We start from the raw sequence: 18937 nt of genomic DNA, 5'->3' as shown, positions 1-18937 counted from the left end.
TTCACAAAAAGTTCATTGACAGTAACCAGTAATGCTAACCGGTTTGCTGATCTCGTAAAATTTCGTGAGACGGTTCTATAGAACCGGTACGAACCGACTGAATCCCACCACTGTTTCTTATCTGTCGTAATTTGCGCAGTGGTTGCCCCAAAACTACAGGTATTAGTTTAGTTGGTTGGCACTGTAAAGAAACTTCTAACTTTATACATGTGTAATTTGATTAGACCTGAAAAATGTCTCAATCGTCGATTTAATTTGATAATGTTTTGGCACTAGTCTTGACTTATATATGGTGACAAATTTAAGACTGCAACAATTTTAGAATAGGCCTACGACCACAATACAAAAAACCTAAAGAATTTTGTTAAACTGCGTCTTGCGAAAGAAGTGCTATTACTGAACTTTAATGTAAATGCAATAAACAGCAACATCAACAATAAAGCACGCTAATATGGTACAACATAGCGCAAGCCATATATACGGGTAAAACATACGCAACAAAAATAAATTTAACACTGGATTTCAAACAACGAGGTGTGCTACTTCACTTCGTCGATGTAAGGCAGTGGTTCTCAATGTATGGGTCGCGACCCAAACATGGGACCATATACAGACGACAATAGGCTTCCAACTTTACTGTCACGCACATGGCGATTGTAACGTCGTAACATGGGGAATAATAGGACAAGTATTCGTACAAGGAAACATGTTTAGATTTAGGATTCACTTCTATCAACGATCATGCTGCAAAGCCACTATGTGTGTTGTGTTATGTAGTGTTGTCGAACGAATCGACCTCGTTAAGCCTGCAGCCATTTTGGCATGCTATGCGGCGACGACGTGGCCTCGAAATTGCAGTCCGTTATGTTGTCGAACAGGACAGTTAAAAATCCAATCACAGACCTTTTACTGAATATAAATATCAAGTGGTCTCTTGAATGAAAAATAGAGCCGTGCATTGAAGATTTATGAAGGACAAATTTCAATTTAAGAAACACGCTACGATAAATCAATCATTGTTTCATAGTACTGTGTACTACAACTGGCTGTCTGCGTCTTTTTTCATGCATATCAGAAGAAAATACATTTTTTGATGTTTGAAGCTTGGGTCGTGAGATGTTCATATAACTCAGATTTGGGTCGCGGTCAAAAAAGTTTGAGAACCACTGATGTAAGGTGTAGCACTCGATTTTTCTTAAGCAAGAAACGTAAGCGACATTGCTCCCAATGGTTAAAACCGAAAAAATCAAATAAAAAAACCGATCAACGGACTTGCAATAAAAACAGACAGTTAGACGGCGGACTCATTGTGAGCATAACGCATTCAGGCATTGCCCGCCCACCGAGGATAAAAATGAAACAAACAAAATACATTACTTCACATAGCTTGAAACAGCAAGACCGTAAATAAATCATGTTCTATTGAAGAACGGTTGACATTGCAGTTCCGATTCTATACACTTCCGGTGAGCATTGTACTCCACCTCACTCATTGCACACAAATGCCTTCGTTGGCAGGTGGAGTCGCAGTACCGGAAGTCGTACGACACCGAGTTAATTAAGGAAAAGCGCTGGAGGGCGCGGTTGTCTTCGCACTCGGGCCCCGTGACGTCACATCTGACGTCAGCACACATAAGTTTGTGCAGGAAGCTGGCCATCGACGCTGGATTGATGTTGGGGACTTGGAATTCTTCAGTCGCTCTATATTCTTTGATCCAAGTCGCATTGCCATTGACGTTTCCATCGGTTAGGTTGAAATAATATTGCACGTAGTCCTGCAAAATTGCACTAAGGTTACAACTTACACCACGATACACTGACAGTGGGTGAAGGCGGTAGTTAGAGGGGAGTCAGAGTTTAAACCAAAAAATCTCACTGGCTCGGGATCATAAAATATATTTTTTCGCCTGCTGAAAAACTTTTGCGCTGAATATTGCCAGGTCACTGGCTGTTTGATAAACATGCTACTCGCTCCAAGCAAAACATAAAAACATGAACACTTTTTCTTGAAAATGCTTGTATAATTTCGTTTGCTTCACAATGTTTATTGTGGTACAAACACATTTTCATCTTATACAATTTTGTGTTGTTTTCTTTTTAAATCTAATTTTTAATTGTTCAAAAACATATCTAAATTTCTTGTATCTAGTTCTGGCAAACAGAACTGCAGAATTAATTTTGTTTGTATACTTACCTTAAGTGAAGTAAATAATGGGCAGTATTCAAATAATCGAATTCCTGGGTTGTTTGCTGTTTGGATTTCTTTTGAATGCGGCGTCACACTTGGAGCTATCCACAATGTTGAAATCTGAAATCATTATCACAAAAAACGTTTCAAATTTGAAATATGTTTTTTACAAACAGTATCATAGAAAACTGAGACCCATTTTTTAAAATCCATCAATTTCAAAAATCAAACTTAAAAAGTAGGGTTGGCATTTGGCAAGCTGGTCAATTGACCGGTCAAATACGGTCAACTGACAGCACTCTATTTGAACAGTCAAATACTATTTTTAATTTTAAAAATCAAATGTGGTAAATCTGCTTGGACTTGCTTTTTGGTTGTTGGAATGGATAAATTATTTCTTACAGCCCTTCTCTTACAGGTAGAAAAGTTGAGGGCATACATTTGTATTAAAAAGTGCTATGAAAGCCAATATAGATGTGTTTTGTTGATTTCAAATAAATGCCTTAAACAATTAGGGGATACTTTTCATCTGAAATTTAAGATCTGATTTACGTTAAGGCAAACTTTGCAAGGTTTACAATGCAATTAAAAAACATGGATCACCTCTAGCACCGCTTTATGTTAATAAAAAATAATAAGAGTGTGATCTGTCTATGGGGGAAAGTTAGTTTATAAGTACTTACTTGGGCATTTTTGCAAATATTGCACATTTTGACTGACGGATAAAAATCGAAATAATTTTAAGCATTTGTAAACTTGTAGGTCTGCAGTACATTTTCTATATTTGAACCAAGAACTGATTGTATCTATATATTTGGATTATAATTGCCCTGAATACATTTTTATGGATTAATTACAGGTCAGTACTTATTGGAACAAATAATGTACCTACATATCAAGCTTTTGTATATTCCTTGTTTGTCATCGATGGTGATGTGACAACAGCATAAATTACACTTTAAGCCGGATAAGCGACTTTTGCAGTTAAATCTTAGTCAAAATTATACTTCAATCTGATGTATACATAGAATATTATGAAAATCCAGTTTACAAATGTGATTACTAAATGAAAAATACAGACACACAGGTGAGGCCTATGATGAAATAAGGCATACAACGCCGTTGGAAAAGTCTATAATATAAACTGAACGTTTCACAAACACATTTACACGAGTTGCCTTCGTTTCTATTGTAGTTTTTAAGATAATTTAACTTACAATTTTTAACTAAAAATGCAATTTAATAATGTGTATAGTATTTGACCGATATTTGACCAATTTGACAAGTATTTGACCAGTCAATTAACCAGATTTTATTTGACTGGTCAAATGCCCAACCCTAATAAAAAGTGCACTCTACACAGTTATAAACTATGAATCAGGAGTGCGATTGAAGAATTGATTAAAACAAAATAGATAAATCAACTGCACAGATTAAACCGGAACAGTTACTCAAGATATGGTAGAATATCGTCAGTTTAAAACGCAACATTCAAAACCAACATAATAAAACAATAAAAAACGTGTCTCCAAAAGTACCATCAAAATATACTTACCGGTTTTCGATGTTTGTCCCAAAATACCCGAAAGCTATCCCTGTGGTTGTGACCAAAAAACTGACCCTCTATAATGTCATGATATTTCTGCACAAGCTCAATGTATCGACGATTGTGCTTAGGATAAAACCAGTAATCATTGTCACTCAGTTCAAAAACTCCTGGGGGATGATGCCCAACTATAAAAACCTGTATAGGACGGATCAATTGTTTATGTTGGAAGAGACATATTTTAATTGTAGTAATTGTATATTGTTGTAACAGAACATTGAGAATTTGGGTGAATAAAAGTGGAACATATTGCTCCTACTTGACCCAGATTAAATAAAGCATATCAATTGTTCATAATAATCACTTTGTAGTGCATTTGTTGAGACTTTTGAAGCTGCGATTCCAGCCATTTAAACTGTCCTGCAGGATCAGAATTTCTTTTAACATGAGGATTTAACAAATCCCATAAGTTGGTATTAAGCATTAGCAACTGCAGATTTGGACCAAAATGTTCAAAAATCACTGAGTAGTAGCCACCTAAAACATGACCATGTGAATATTAATGATTGATAATATGTAAAAGTGGTTTAACTATTCTTCAACATAAAAATCTCTCCAACAAAATTAAAAAAAGAAAGTTCTAAGCATTACATGTACCCTTTTTAAATAAATCAATTTGATCTTCAGGTATCCATTTGTTCCAAATATTGGCAATTTTAGTCCTGACATTGTTTTCTTCTATTGGCATATGGTCAAAAGGAAAGTAGTCATGGTTCCCCAGCACAGTGTAAATAGGTGTTTCCGGAAACATTTCATCGATTAGTCTGGTGAGATTCATTTCTGTTTGCAGCACCAACTTTGTGGACAAATACTTTTCATTTTCATGTACATGTAAAATGTTGTCACTGGAAATGTGAAAAAGTATAAACTATGTTTTCATTTTTTGAAAAAAAGCAGTCAATAAAAATTCAAATTACAAAAATACACAAATGATTTTGTTTTAATAGTAGTACTAACCCAGTCCATAAAATAAAATCTGGGTTTGGTTTAATTCTTTTCATTTCTTGGAAAGTTGAGTTTATAAGTTTCCATGGAGAATCACACCTAAAAAAATTATAGTACATAATAAGATGTAGACAGAGAATCCAGATACTTTGTTCCAAATCAATAAAACTTTTATATTGGAATCCAGTAATTTAGCTTACATACGAAATTGACCAGGTACAGATGCTACGTTTTTTAACATAGTTCTTCCCACTTAGTTTATTTTATCATATTTACAATGGCTGGGTTTTCTGTTTTCGCAATTGTGTCCTGTGTTTTTCATGCCACATTATGATAGTGTGTTACCATTTTTGTTGTGTCAAGGTGCACGTAAACAAACTACAATAGATGAATGTTGTGTTTTGTCTTAGTAAACCACTTACTGTTACAACTATTACAATACAATAAAAAATATTAAAAATGTCAGAATTTACTTAAAATCACCAAAAGGACCAGGATATACAGCAGGTGCTCCTGTTGACCACGGGCAACCTTTCTGTTGTGTGTAATAGAAGTCAAGATGAAGATCAGTGATGTGCCAAAAAGCTGCAGTAAATTGTTTTAACGATATACTTGCCGAGCAATTTGACGGCAACAAGAAACATACTATTAGACTAAAATGCATCTTTCCTTTGCTGAAAATAATTACAGTGGTTCTCCACCAACTGCTATTGAACAACTTGTATCGAGTTTCTTCGTATTTAAATTGCAACAAAACACATGCAATGTACAACTACAATGCAGAACGCAGACGTTTCTCTTCACTGTAGTTTTCAGCTTCGGTAATTTATCTAATATGCAACTGCAACTCGTGCAAGTGAGTTCAATTTTGTTTCCCATCTCTGTTGAGATTTTTTTTTTTTTGCTCGATTTGTTAATTTTTAACAAAAATGTTTGCATATTGTTTGATACTAAAAAACCTGAAAATGTACTAAGATATTGTATTGATTATTTATTTTCAGAAAATAAATCTGCCGTATTTCTACTATTTATAAGTTGAGTTGTGTTGAGTTTATTTCGCCGGTGATACAAATCGTAGCAGCACAATTGCGCTAAAATATTCACCAAGCCGGAAATAGCTGCACAACGTTGGGACGTTATAAAGCGCGACAAAGGTTTTAGTGGACAAATGATAAACGCGCTGCAGCTACTCCGTTACTAAAAGTAAAAGCGTTATGTGGCAGGGACTCGCATCAGAGGGTGAGGTTGGCGGCTTAGCGCATTAGGACAGGGGTGTGCAACCTGCGGCCCGTTGATAAAGTTCGTGCGGCCGGCGGAGACGCTGGAATTTCCTAATTTACTGGCAAACGAGTCCAATTATCATATATTTTTGAGCACATTGGTGCGCCCGGTGGTATTTCTATGCGACCCGGCAATAATGTGACTACAAATTAATGCGACTTTTACTTGTTAACTCAATATAAGCATATTTGGTATGAAACAAATTAAATTCAGCTGGGGGTGCGGCCCGCGATCTGATCATGGTAATTGTATTTGGCCCCACTGTGAAAAAGGTTGCACACCCCTGCATTAGGACATCAAGACTGGGGTTTTTTCCCTATTTGATAATTATTATTACATAGAAAACTAATTGTATTCTTCATTGCTCATTTGCTGTTCCATATTTAAATATTTTCAATCGTTTGGAAATTTATTGTGTGACATAGTTGTGTTAAGTATTAAATTATGAGATGGGGTTTATAAGGTGAATGTTTCATGTTTGCAAGATTTTAACCAAACAATGTGAAACATTGACACCTTGATAAATAACAAGGTAAATTTTAAAAGTTTTGCATTCTCTTTTGATCAGATACTAATTTTCCTTATATACCGGGCTATCTTACTTCAGGTAATGTTGCGTTATTCAACATGTTACGTTTCAGTTAGCCTGTTAAGACTGAAATATCTCAAGTTAAAACTGTCGTCACAAACTTAAATATATTTTTTATAATCAAAGATTAAGTCTTTTAATTTATACTCGGTCAAGCAGGAATTCACTGTTACGCTTATGGTTCTTTGTGTGCTAATTTCAGTTTAAATTGGAGTTAAACTATTTAGCAGAGCAATACCTCTAAATACATACAACCTTTTACACACCACCATCTGATTTTAACAAATACAATTTATACAATGTAACACACAGGGCAAAAATGACGGATTATCTGATTACATACATAATGTGAAAACAATCCTTATATTAACAACACATGTAAGATTATACAAATAATGGGCCCCACAAAGGCTTAATAAACTTTTAGTCTATGCTTATTTCTCAATGCAACCAATCTTTCAACTATATCTCAAAACCTCCTATCCAATGCAGCTGGCTTTTTTATCCTGTTTCCAGCTTGCGTCATATGTATCTCTTTTTTACAGAGAATACATGTAAATAAACGTTACGAGAGTTCCAAGAAAAAATGCATCGTTTATTTATTTTTGAAATGCATGGTTTGTTTTTGTTTAACAATGCAAGCCTAAACGTTTTCTGTCCACATCACATCCTCTTTTCGTTCGTCTGCAATTGGTGACATAAAGGAAATGATTTATTGTTTGTGTTATTATAACACCATGGTTAGCTTTAGCAAATCGCACCATGATGGATTATGCAACAGATGACATGTGTTGTGTTAAATAGAAAATAAGTTTGTTTCACTTGACTTGATGCATATAATCAACAAGGTGTTCCATTGCAAGTCACAGTCTATCAATGATGTTTATTACCACTAGAGACATGAGAATTGCCATTCTAAATAACTTGACTAATCATATGATGAAATATTCTATTGATAAAACTTGTTCAAAGCAGATGTATCTTAATTGATATCTTTTGATGTAACTCAGTTTTTTTCCAGAAAATCTGTATAAAATAGTTCTATACAAATGACAGCAACTACTTATTTTATTACTTTTACAGATGGTATAAAAATATTTTGCAAGTAAATTCCTAGAATTTGTGTTTGGTTGGAACTAACTCTTCAGATTCTGATCATTTCACTCTTTATGTATTTATTGGAAAAATAATGTCCCTATACCTTGAAAGACATAAACACCTCACATCCAACTTCGAAGTGTTGGCTTCATGATTTTCCAACCAATTATATTAAGGTAGTGTATCTTTGTACTAGCAAATGAAAAGTTTTAAGCAGATTTTTCCTACATATACCAGAGTTAAACTGTTTCTATTTTCACAGGTAGGAGACATAAATATAGCCATTTGTTATCTGATTGACCGTTGACGGCAAAGTCTTGCAATTGATGTTGTTGGTATGCTGATTGGTATTAAAATCAGTATGCCCAGGCAGATTAAAAAAGTTTATCAAATTCCAAGCAAATCATTGAGTTGTACAAATGCTCAGGTAAGCAACACATGTAAAGTTTTGCAATTAACCAACTTTTTAAAACAGGCTTGAAAGCTTCTAAAATACACTGATTTTTACCCGTTGGCGTTAATGGTTATTTGTGTGCTTTCTATGTAACTTATTCACTATTTTTTCAGGAAGTGATTCTTGCCAAGAAACAAAATTATCTTCGATTCTGTTTCATGTCATCTCAATCTACATGGCAGGTTTGTTTCTGGTATTCCTGCTTGGAATCTTTGCCAATCGTTGATATCAGTTTACTGACATTTTGCTGTTGAAATCATCACCACATTGCCCATGCATATTGAAAAATAAGGTACAAGTTTTGGTTTTAAGAAAACAATTATATAGGTATAATTGGGTTAACCAATTAGGGTTTAACGGACGCGTATCACTTTAAGTTTAGAGTTACAATATGCAAAGCAGAAAACTAAGCACGGTCAGAGCTATGCTAGCAGAGTTCTGTGTTGCTGAATTTCCATCCCACTCTGACATACAACGGTAGTAGGACTCTTGATCAACGTTCTCCACTGCACACACGTGATTTTTCTGGCATGTGTCGTCGCAGGCACCATGTACGTACGAAACTGTGTTCAGTAAATGGTAGCGTTGGAGAAACGTTTGAAGGCTGCACGTTTCGTTGTTAAATGACGGATCTTCGCGAAGCCTGGTTGCTACTGCTTTTAGTGATGCTGGACTGAGGTCTGGGATAAGGTATTCGCTCAATGCGGAGTATTCCTCAACCCACGACGCAGTGTCAAGTGCATTAGCTTGTGACAAATTAAGGAAGTATTGAGTGAAATCCTGTAACACAAATGAGTTGAAACAACACCTAAAAGTTATATATACTCTCATGAAGTTGGCATAACACTGGCATTATATCTGCCTAGTGTTTGCCCACGGTTATTATATTTCATGGTTTTAATAGATAATGACTCGGGGAATTCAAGCCAACAGCTTAAAAAACAACGTAGGGTACTCACTGTTTGTTTGAATGTTGTTCGATCGTATTGAAACAACCGAATTCCAGGATTTGTGGAGCCGTCCCTGATCCCGATGCGAGGTGTGACGCCTGGTTCATAAAATAGGACCGAAATCTGGAAATAAATATTTACTTTGAACACGCCTTGCAACGACCCCGCCATCGGTATGGGTTTCATTTCTGGCGTTTACAAAGTCATATTGCATTAAAGTGGTCAATGAAAAAATCAAGTTTGGGATGTTTCGAAAGCCTGACGTCAGCTACGGTAATTGCCTTTCGTTTATGTGTAATATATGTTTGTTGAATTCGGAAACAACACGCATGACATAACCGTACCGGGTGCTTTGATTCGTTGTAGAACAATCGAAAGCTGTCAGTATGGTGGTGACCGAAAAACTGGCCGGCAATAACATCGGCATAACTCTGCACCAGTGCCACGTAACGTTCATTGTAGCGCTTGAAATAGTAAGTTTCATTGGAAACCATTTCGAAGAAACCGGGTCCAATATGGCCGGTGATGTAGACCTGAAAGCAAATATTGGTTAAAAGTAGTATGCTGTTATCATGACATACCTAGAGTGGGCCACATAAATGCAATGTTGACACCACAATTAATTTGTCGAGAGAAAAGTTGTAAAGTTAATGCATTTGATCTAAACAACTGCAAAAATGTATGACAAATATTTTTAAATAAGCCTACGCTGAAGTAAATAGGTATTTTCATCAATGATTTGTCAGCAAAAGTATAATGTAGATAAACCGACCTTTTTGCCTTCTGATCTAGTAAGATTGAGCTGATTACCAAACCACTCAAATTGTCCTGCTGGGTCGATGTCGTTTTCCCCATCAATGGTCGGATTGCTTGCGTCCCACAGGTTTGTGTTTAGCATTATAATTCTGAGATCTCGTGTTGGGACCAGCCTAGAGCCGAAGCCCGCTTAAAAGAACAGTGTTGCTTAACTATTGGTCTTGACGGACTAGCAAGTTGCGCAATCTTATATTTGGGCAAAACCTTTTGGTCAATTTGCAAGCGACTTCCGCGCACTATCAAAGACTAACCGGAAAGTCATTGAATTACTTTTCTTTGCAAATACCATTTTGAGAATAAAACGATATAATAAATTGACGTGAAGTTATGTAAATAGTAAAACAAAGAAGAGACAAACGCAACCAAAATATAAAATCTCTACTCTGTGCACAATAAAAATGTTTTTTTTTATAATAGGATCCTTTCAGGTTTAACTTGGGTTGTATGCCTACACAAGTTAGTAACTTGGGCTGTATGCCTACACAAGCAATTTTTTTCTCAGACCCCAAACCCACTTTCTTGAGTTCTCGTCACGCTACCACTCATATAGTACAGTGTAGCTGCCGCGCACATCCAACAATTGTGCCTTCTGCTTTTTGCGCCCATAAGGTTACGCAGTTGTTTTCTTAGTGTATGTTTTCGTTCAGCAGGCAAGTTAACCTAATCATCAAACTTACTTTCCCGAAACATTGCAAATTGTTCAACTGTCATCCAAGGCTCCCATATGTCGGCGATCATTTCCACTATTGCGTTCCGTTTAGGAGGCATTTCATATTTGGGATGGTAGTCATGGTTACCAAGTGACGCAAATACCGTGGTGGATGGAAATGTTTGCTGAAGCAGTTCCGTTATGTTCCAAATGGTTTTCAGGACAAGCTCCTCGCTTAAGTAGCGGTTTTGTTGTGACGTATGAAGTGTGTCGTCACTTGAAAGGGACAAAAATGTGAAAAATCAAAGAGTCGTGTTTATTTTTTTATTCAAACGTCACGTCTATTTTTCTAAAAATAACCAATATTACGTTTGTTAGTCTGCGAAGAGATACGTTAAACCGTTTAGATCTAACACAAGCAACATGTTTCAGCTTATTGTAAATATACTGCAATGCAAGTTTGCTGAAAACCGGGCACACTAATTTGACCATGAATGTCTCATTAGTGCAGTCGGTGACATTGGCTGTATAGGTTAAGGCAATGGAGTTTGTTGAAACTTACAGGCTTAAAAGCCAAATGACCATGCAACTGCTTGGAAACTAAAATTGCATCGATTTAAATTATAATATATGACATGGGTGAGGCATATGGCTTTTAAACTTGTGACCCAACAAACAAGTCTTTACCAGCTGTACTGATAAGACCTAACACTATGAAACAAGAGTGCATTTTCTGGAGCTAAGTTATGCATAAGTTTGCTCATTGTAACAAGCAATCTTAATGCCTGGTGTATTTGTGTTAGCGAGATGTTTCTTACCCTGTCCAGAGGATGAAATCGGGGTTCCCATCAATAGTTTTCATGGCGTTGATCGACGATTTGATCAACTGCATGGGCGAGTCGCAACTAAAAATATACCGTTTTACATTATGCAGCTATTTTAAGACAGAAACCCTTACCGGTAGTCGCCATATGTTCCTGGGTCCAAAGGCTCCGTTCCGTACGATGAAGGACATATGTCTAGACCGTTACCGCCTTCGGCCGAATAATAGAAATCTAAGTGCAAGTCAGTGATGTGCCAAAAACTGCCGGTATCTCGTCGGGGAATGCCCCACACTGCCTCCAGCACTGCACAGCCTATTAGCAGTGTCGAGTACCACATTATCTCCTGTAGTGGGTATTGCAATAAAACAACGATTCTTTAAATGGCGTTTAAGTTGACGGAGTTAAACACGGAAATTCACACACCCTTTGTGTGGAATGTTTCAGTTTAACCACAAAGTTTAACGACTCTTTTTTTGCCTCAGCAACCAAATTACTGTCTAAGCGACATAGCTAAACTAAAGTCTGTGAAAAAAAAATCATTATTATAGTACATTTCTAACCCTATATACAACTTAAACGAAGTAATATATTGTAGTCCATGTTTACGCTGGTCGCTGGGCATTTAAGACCATCACAACTATAACTAAACACTTTGCAGTGTCTACAAATTGCGATACAGTGTACCGGCAATATGTTTCTGCCTCAACTATCTTGCAATGTACACATTTGTAACCTACAGGTAACATTGTCAGTCATCCTATAGCTTGCTGTACTGACCTATGTTTGCTTACAAACATTTGCTGATAAGTAAACTAAACCATCAAGGAACTGGATCATCCGAACACCATCTGCAAATTGACTTGCACAAGAGTAACCCAATCATAACAGATATTGAGCTCCACACATTAGCGATACGGTTTGTGGTTTCGCGATAACAGTGCTTTCCAATAAACGTGTAGTATGGCATTCCCAAGTGGGTAGGTTGTATGAACTGGCACAGCTTTATAACCATATTCTTGCGTATGCTAAACTCCAGTATCTGCAGTCGGTTTGCCTAACCTTTGTGAATGTTTGCAATGTCAATGTTTACCGTTTTCTGGTGCAGGTTAACAGATCAAGTTCAACCTTAGACTTAAAAGATCAATATTTCCACAAACAAAAAAGGCATGTGTTTTATCAAAACACCATTTTTAGCCTAAAAGGAACAAAGTATTTTCGCGCCTGAGGGAATGAATTTTACCTACTTAATTGTAGCGAGAATTCTACTTTTGGCCTTTTGCTGACAAGTTCCATTCATAAACACATGTAAATTCTATAACTCCAATTGAATTCTTGTTTCAGTGAACTGTAAAAATCGTCTGTAGCATTGTTGGCTCTATTTAAAAAAAAACGAACACCATATAGACTTTTTGGCTTATTTTTGGAAATCTACTGAAAAATCTCAAATACAACTTTTAGGTTACAATTTGTTATATCAGTTTTTATTAGCTATATGGAACGATACATAACTTAAAGCATAAACTACCACAAAGTTGTAGGCCGGCCTACAGTCGGCCTACAAGTCTGAATTAGGACCGAAAGTTGAGACTGTCACGCGTTCAACCGAAGTATTTTTGTCTGCAAGACACATTTCGATGCTAAGCTATCCGTTGCCAGAACAAAAGACTTGTCTAACGGCGCACTGATTCATAAAACGTAAAAAATGTACGTTTGCAATAAAGTTCATGAAACTTGGTGTTATGACAATTACGCCCTTTTGGCAATGGTATAAAAGCTCGTGTTGGTTTAACGTACATGACTTTTGTATCGGCCTATTGAAATTGTCCATTGTGTTTTCACGTTTACGATTTTTATTGAGAAATTAATTGGTATTGATGGCATTGTCAGAACTGTTTGACCAAATTGGAAAAGCACAATTTAAAAATAAATAAGTTGTAAAACGTAATATTTTTTATGCTAGCCATATTGGCTTGCCAACGATGCATTTTGAGTAAACTTTGTTATTAAAACGTTGGCCCATAAACATAAAGAAACATACCCTGGCCCTGTCCAAGTAATACGCTGTTGTTGTGGAACTGGGTAATCTTGTTTTAGTATTTCAAAAAAAAAATATTGCAGCCAGTAGGCTAACTTGGATCTTTGGTGGCCACATTGTATATCGTTTGTCGCAAATGTGGTTACCTGCCACTACAAAAGTCACGAAAAAGTGTCATCGATACATTGACTATGTCATTTTAATTTAACTTTGCAAAATTTGCCTCCAGTCACTAGTTTGAAATCATTTGGCAACATAATAACTTTCTATATATATCTATATATAGAGAGAGCTACATAAAGATTTGTATTAGGAATTATTTTGATAAGCATGCCTTAAGTAAAATAAACAGAGAATGTTTTTCGTCACAGAACTTCAGCTGTACACCACAATAGACAACAAGACTATAAACAATGACCAACCACACAGAAAGCCTCGCTTATGTAGACTTGAAAAACCGTTAACACATTTCAGGTATGGTTCATAGTCGACATGTGCAACCGAACATACGTGCAAGCGCTGACAGGTCGCATTGCAGTATTGCTTGTTGTAGGAAACTGAATTGAACAAGGCAAATTTCTGCATGACCCTATTCTCTACACAGTCTGTGCATGACGTATTGGCGCTGGTCATGACCTCAAGTAAACTGTTCATTGAATTTGGTTTGAGGTCGGGAATTCCGTACGCTTCGGTCGCCCGATACTCCAACACCCAGTTAGCCGCTCCCACGGTGTTCGCTTGTTCCAAGTCCAGCATGTATTGTCTGTAGTCCTACATTGAAAATATGGTTTGGTTTGGTCGCCGAATGGCATGACATAGCTTGAATAATGTAACTAAATGGTAACAGACTATTTTGAATTGTAAGTTATTGTTGTGGTGGGTTTAGTTTCATATTGATTCTCAATGGGCAGATATAACGTCTAATGGAGTTTTGCTAACAATAAGTCCGCTTAAGTTTCTTGCTTGAGGAAACACAGGTGGCCAAGGCGGGAATGCAACCCAGAACTTTGTAAACACATCAAACCAGTTGCGCAAGCCTCTCGCCCATCTTCATGCGATACAGTATAAATTAAAGTGATATCAACGAACAATACTTTGTTTGACTGCCTTTTTGCAAATATTCGTTGATGTAAGCAGGGTTTTTTTAAGGTTTGGTTTGGGTGACCGCTAAGTAGTTTTAAGAGACCGCAAGTGTTTCATTTAAATACCAAAAAATAGCCATATATGCTTAAACGAATTATTTATTAGGCTACTGGCAAATTTTGGAAAAACCGCTGGAGAAATTTGGGGCACCGTTTCGGTCCCCCAAAACACCTTAAAAAAACACTGGATGTAAGTTTACTTCATAATTGTCACATATTGTATATTGTAATGAGAATGGTAGGCCTAGTACCACCAACTTCATTTTTTTGTTAATTTTTGCAAAAACGTAATATGTGCCCCTTTTGTTTCGCAATAAAGTTAAGATTATACACCCCCATTTAGTTCCATGAACTCGCAGGTGAAACCTTACCAGTGGCATCATCGTCGTGCGGTCGAACTCGAACAGCCTGATCCCCGGGTTATTCGCTCCGTCACTTACCCCAGGCAATGTCGTCATCCATGGGGTAACCCCAGGCGTCACCCACAATGCAGAGACCTGAAATTTGAAAGCCAGAAAAAAGTAGAAAACCGTTGTTAGTATATAAGAAAGCACCACCGCTCATTACCTAACCAATCGCAAAATGCATTAACTGTTTCCAACTTTATAAATTAAGCTTTTTCAGCCACAAAACAGTAAATTTAATACAAGAGGTTATAGGCTACACGTTATTGTTATCCTTTCTACGTCATTTGTCTTTAAAAAAAAATTTTGTGCACTTTGGAATTTGTTTACTTACGGGATTGTCACTTTCATCCTTGAACATACGGAAAGTGTCGGTGTGGTGATGTCCGAAGAACTGACCGATTATTACGTCGCTAAATTGCCGCACGAGGGCGTTGTAGCGCTGATTGTACTCTTCGTGAAACCAGGGTTTGTAGTCGACCAGCTCAAAATATCCTGGTGGAATGTGGCCAATGATGTAGGCCTAAAGGTGCCGAGAAGCATTGTTAATATTATTAACAATTGTTCGGCACCCAACCTAATATTTTATAGTCTAAGTATGATTTTAATTGACCACCGTTAGTTTTCCGAAGTTTTCAGTTGTCTACGAAATACGCAGTTTAGTTGAAGGAATGGTTGTGTTTGGGAACGGATAAAAATGTCTTGGTTTCCCAAAAAGGCTTTCAAAAGTACGAAATATTGTTTTTCGGTTTAAAATACTTCGTATTTAGTCATTTTGTGTTGACTTGTGTGACACAACACACAACTGTAACGCCTAATCTCACAGTGGCTTATCAATACTCCTCCTTACATACCTTCTTGTTGTTGTTTCGTGCGTCGGTTAGAACTTGACTAAGCCACGCAAACTGGTCCGCAGGATCTCCTGTTCCACTCGACAATTTGTTGGAAGTGTACCAAAGATTCGAGTTTAACGATATAATATATGTAGAGGGAAATTCTTCGGGCAATACAGAGTAATAACCGCCTGATACAAAATAAACAACAAGTTTTCATGCTTAGTATTGACTTGTGCGCTGTTTGTTTTGTAGGTGCTGTGTTGCGAGAGTAATAGTAATTCGATAGTAAGGTTGCATGTTGCGAAGGCTACGTGCAGTTTAATGTTACACTCGGCATTGTAATCTTTAATCCAAGCAATTTCACCCACATTGACATTAATGGACATTTTTCGAAAATTTGAAACATAATGTTTGCTTCATTCATGTACGAAAAAACCGGCGCAACCTAGGTTAACCTTCCTTATTTACGACTGTACCTTTTTCATTTTTGTAAATAGGTCTCCCAAGTGCATCGATATAGCCGACCGATTAAAGCCCATTGGATTTTAGCGTGCAAACCATAGATACAGGAAAATTATTCTTTAACATACTCGTATTGAAAACGTGAAGTTGCTCCGGAGTCATCCAGTCTTGCCACATGTCTGCGATGTTCTGAAGGATGTGATTCGGTCCTGTCGGAATCTGGTTCTTAGGGTGGTAGTCATGGTTACCGATAGCCGAATGGACGATGGTATTTGGAAAGGCTTCCTTGATAAGATTGGTCAGGTTTCGAATGGTGTCGATGACCAACTCTTCTGATAACCACTTTTCCTCGTTCGAAGTGTGCAACGTGTCGTCCCTGTGCCAAATTGATGCAAATATTTGCCAACTATCTCGATATTTTTCAAGCAATTGTGTAAACGGCTCGAGGTATATGATTTATTACTAAGGCCTACATAAGAAACTTTTGATGCAATAAAAATGCTATTCTGCAGAAGTCATACCAGTTTAAAGTGTCCTGATGCTAAAAAGCATATGTCATCACACTTACAAGATTATGAAATCGCATTGACCTACCCAGTCCATATGATGAAGTCTGGATCGTTTTTAATATTTTTCATTGCGTAGATTGAAGAGTGCACAAGATCCCATGGCGAGTCGCACCTGAAAAAATCTATGTTATTCCCTGAAATCGTAGCGCCACCAAACGGCGAAATCTTGTCATACAAAAACATGCTGCAGCTTCGGTCAAACTAGTTATGTTATTGAACAGAATTGTACAAAAAATTTAAAATCTCTAGTCAAGACAAACAAACCATTTTTTTGGTTGAATATTGCAAATGAAGCGTCCTGGTCTCGCTAACCAGAAGCATAATTAGGCTTTCGGATCAGAATGCTTCAATTTCACTTTAATAAAAACCACATTGCCAAGGATGTAGAATAAAACGTAGGCTACTCATTTTATTAACCAGACGTTTCGACAAAAAATTTTGTCATCATCAGTGAAAATAATGTACAAGCAAGTCCTTGTCTTGTGTACTTAATTTCACTTGATTGTATCATAACCTACTTTTACCTGTAATCGCCCCACTGTCCAGGATTGAAGGCGTTTGCCTCGGAAGACGAAGGACAAACTTGGGCAAGGTCAGTAGCTGATGCATCATAGTAAAAGTCCAAGTGTAAGTCGCTTACGTGCCAAAACGTTCCAACGTTATCCACCTTGTTTGAAGGCGAACCACAGACGTACGCAAATGCTAGTAAAAGCGCAGGCAGAGTTGAAAGTCTCATATTTTTCGAGAAGTACTTTCAACTGTTAGCAGTGTATCTTTCACACCTTCAGTGCTATTATAATGGAATTCTGCGCAGTTAAAAAAAACCTTGACAATATGAAACTGCTTGATGCATAAACGCTTTCGCACAGATTAGTTCAGTATCGCATTACTAAGACAACAAGTTTTTAGAGAACCACACTAAAGAGCTACTGTTTTCAACCTCCAAAATAGGTTCTGTTGTAAGCTATGCCCTTACACCTGTCGTTTATGATTCCCTACCAACATGTGAGCTTTAAAAGCTCGTTGCCGAAGTGAAAAACAAATATGCTTCGACTGTGTCAACAAATTGATGACTCGGACTGCATAGCAGGCGCAGAAAAGCTGGTTGCATGTTGGCAAATATTTAACTTATGCTGCTTTCTCATTGCCCCATGATTGTCTCTTATAAAGTGTCACAAAGCTATTGCCGATTGAAGACGATTTCACCCATTATTTAGAATGCGCAGAAGGCGCCGTCTCGTATAAACCATCAAAGCGCTTTGATAAAGTTTTTCGATAAACTTGCCAGCAGCTTGATACAGGAAGCGGTATTGTGTCTGAAACGAAAGTTGTTGTTTTGTTTGTGCAACAAAACCACGTTGCTAAAACAGAATAAAACAAACTTATGACGCCGTATAAAACATGATGAGACACTGCTGTTCGATCGTGAGAAGAATATCTTCAAGATTTTTTCTGCTTCCCTTTGGTTATAGCCACGGGATGCCATCGACGTGGTCACCAAAATAAGGCAACCAAAAAATATAATTTTAGTGCCAAACGAAACAAACGTTTTTGAGCAAATTTTTGCATTTACGAGCCATGAAATATCACATGTCTTTTTTGCCAGAAAAAAACTGTTCCAGCAACTCCTTGTTCGTAAAAAATACTTCGTACAACTCAAAAGCTCAGGTCTAGGTTTACTTTTATTTGAAGCAGGGATTTCACCACCCTGCATGGACATATATTTTATGATGTCACAAAATCTAGGGGCAAAAACAAGTTTTGGTATGTTACGCAACTGGATGTCAGAGGAAAAAGATAGAAGAATGTTAAAAATAAGACAAAATAAACACTCAAGTTGAAAACAAGAACATTTCTTTGTAATAAGGACAATTATTTTTTTATAAGACATTGTTCTTTAAAATATGGACAAATCTGAGAAATAACGGCGGCATGACAACTCCTGGTTATAGCCCTGACAGACGATTCGCCTTAACTTAGCGTGGGGCAAAAATCTTTATTGTTTAATTTGTTTCTCGGTCGAAAGCCCGCTGGTTACACATTTCAAATTTGCCGTAAGGCCCAATAAACCTTTTATAAGTCGAAATCT

General features: G+C 37.0%; 3 protein-coding genes and 1 long non-coding RNA gene across 5 annotated transcripts; 1 reads left to right on the top strand and 3 right to left on the bottom strand.

Annotated features, from left to right (window-relative positions):
• Positions 1–347: 347 nt before the first annotated feature.
• On the bottom strand, positions 348–5725 carry LOC145228019 (acid sphingomyelinase-like phosphodiesterase 3b). 2 transcript variants are annotated; one of them, XM_080092999.1, is made up of 8 exons: positions 5386–5724; positions 5223–5324; positions 4752–4838; positions 4392–4639; positions 4099–4271; positions 3744–3932; positions 2195–2308; positions 348–1775 (listed from the first exon to the last, which is right to left on the bottom strand). In XM_080092999.1, the coding sequence occupies exons 3-8, from the start codon at positions 4793–4795 to the stop codon at positions 1413–1415; spliced, it is 1131 nt and encodes a 376-aa protein (XP_079949125.1). In that variant the 5' UTR covers positions 4796–4838; positions 5223–5324; positions 5386–5724; the 3' UTR covers positions 348–1412. The 2 variants fall into 2 exon arrangements, with proteins under 2 accessions (XP_079949125.1, XP_079949119.1); XM_080092993.1 differs by having other exon boundaries at positions 5213–5725.
• A 1971-nt stretch (positions 5726–7696) lies between these two features.
• LOC145237565 (uncharacterized) lies at positions 7697–8333 on the top strand. Its single transcript, XR_013862007.1, has 3 exons — positions 7697–7883; positions 7970–8134; positions 8275–8333. It is a non-coding gene; the product is annotated as an uncharacterized LOC145237565 (long non-coding RNA).
• Positions 8334–8545: 212 nt separating this feature from the next.
• Positions 8546–11737, bottom strand: LOC145237559 (acid sphingomyelinase-like phosphodiesterase 3b). Its single transcript, XM_080100474.1, has 7 exons — positions 11535–11737; positions 11395–11481; positions 10605–10852; positions 9884–10056; positions 9456–9644; positions 9121–9234; positions 8546–8941 (listed from the first exon to the last, which is right to left on the bottom strand). Exons 1-7 carry the CDS (start codon positions 11735–11737, stop codon positions 8546–8548), a joined length of 1410 nt encoding a protein of 469 aa, XP_079956600.1.
• Positions 11738–13247: 1510 nt separating this feature from the next.
• Positions 13248–17963, bottom strand: LOC145237550 (acid sphingomyelinase-like phosphodiesterase 3b). The gene is made up of 7 exons (XM_080100463.1): positions 17373–17963; positions 16874–16960; positions 16408–16655; positions 15836–16005; positions 15316–15504; positions 14949–15074; positions 13248–14206 (listed from the first exon to the last, which is right to left on the bottom strand). The coding sequence occupies exons 1-7, from the start codon at positions 17582–17584 to the stop codon at positions 13811–13813; spliced, it is 1428 nt and encodes a 475-aa protein (XP_079956589.1). The 5' UTR covers positions 17585–17963; the 3' UTR covers positions 13248–13810.
• Positions 17964–18937: the final 974 nt, after the last annotated feature.

This window comes from Phallusia mammillata, chromosome 1 (assembly GCF_965637545.1).
Source record: "Phallusia mammillata chromosome 1, kaPhaMamm4.hap1.1, whole genome shotgun sequence".
In the NCBI taxonomy this organism is placed as follows: domain Eukaryota; kingdom Metazoa; phylum Chordata; class Ascidiacea; order Phlebobranchia; family Ascidiidae; genus Phallusia; species Phallusia mammillata.
Note: the sequence above shows the minus strand (reverse complement) of the source record. Positions and strands in the feature narration are given on the sequence as shown.

Excerpts from the sequence above, each read along its gene's own strand:
- LOC145228019 (XM_080092993.1), bottom strand. The coding sequence starts at position 5,403 with ATGCATTTTAGTCTAATAGTATGTTTCTTGTTGCCGTCAAATTGCTCG. Across the intron at positions 4,839-5,212 it reads GGTCCTTTTGGTGATTTTAA|GTGTGATTCTCCATGGAAAC; the intron begins GTAAATTCTGAC and ends TAATTTTTTTAG. Across the intron at positions 1,776-2,194 it reads CATTATTTACTTCACTTAAG|GACTACGTGCAATATTATTT; the intron begins GTAAGTATACAA and ends GCAATTTTGCAG.
- LOC145237559 (XM_080100474.1), bottom strand. The coding sequence starts at position 11,737 with ATGTGGTACTCGACACTGCTAATAGGCTGTGCAGTGCTGGAGGCAGTG. Across the intron at positions 10,057-10,604 it reads ATTTGCAATGTTTCGGGAAA|CGGGCTTCGGCTCTAGGCTG; the intron begins GTAAGTTTGATG and ends TGTTCTTTTAAG. Across the intron at positions 8,942-9,120 it reads GAACAACATTCAAACAAACA|GATTTCACTCAATACTTCCT; the intron begins GTGAGTACCCTA and ends TTTGTGTTACAG.
- LOC145237550 (XM_080100463.1), bottom strand. The coding sequence starts at position 17,584 with ATGAGACTTTCAACTCTGCCTGCGCTTTTACTAGCATTTGCGTACGTC. Across the intron at positions 16,961-17,372 it reads GGACAGTGGGGCGATTACAG|GTGCGACTCGCCATGGGATC; the intron begins GTAAAAGTAGGT and ends AGATTTTTTCAG. Across the intron at positions 16,656-16,873 it reads GACTTCATCATATGGACTGG|GGACGACACGTTGCACACTT; the intron begins GTAGGTCAATGC and ends AATTTGGCACAG.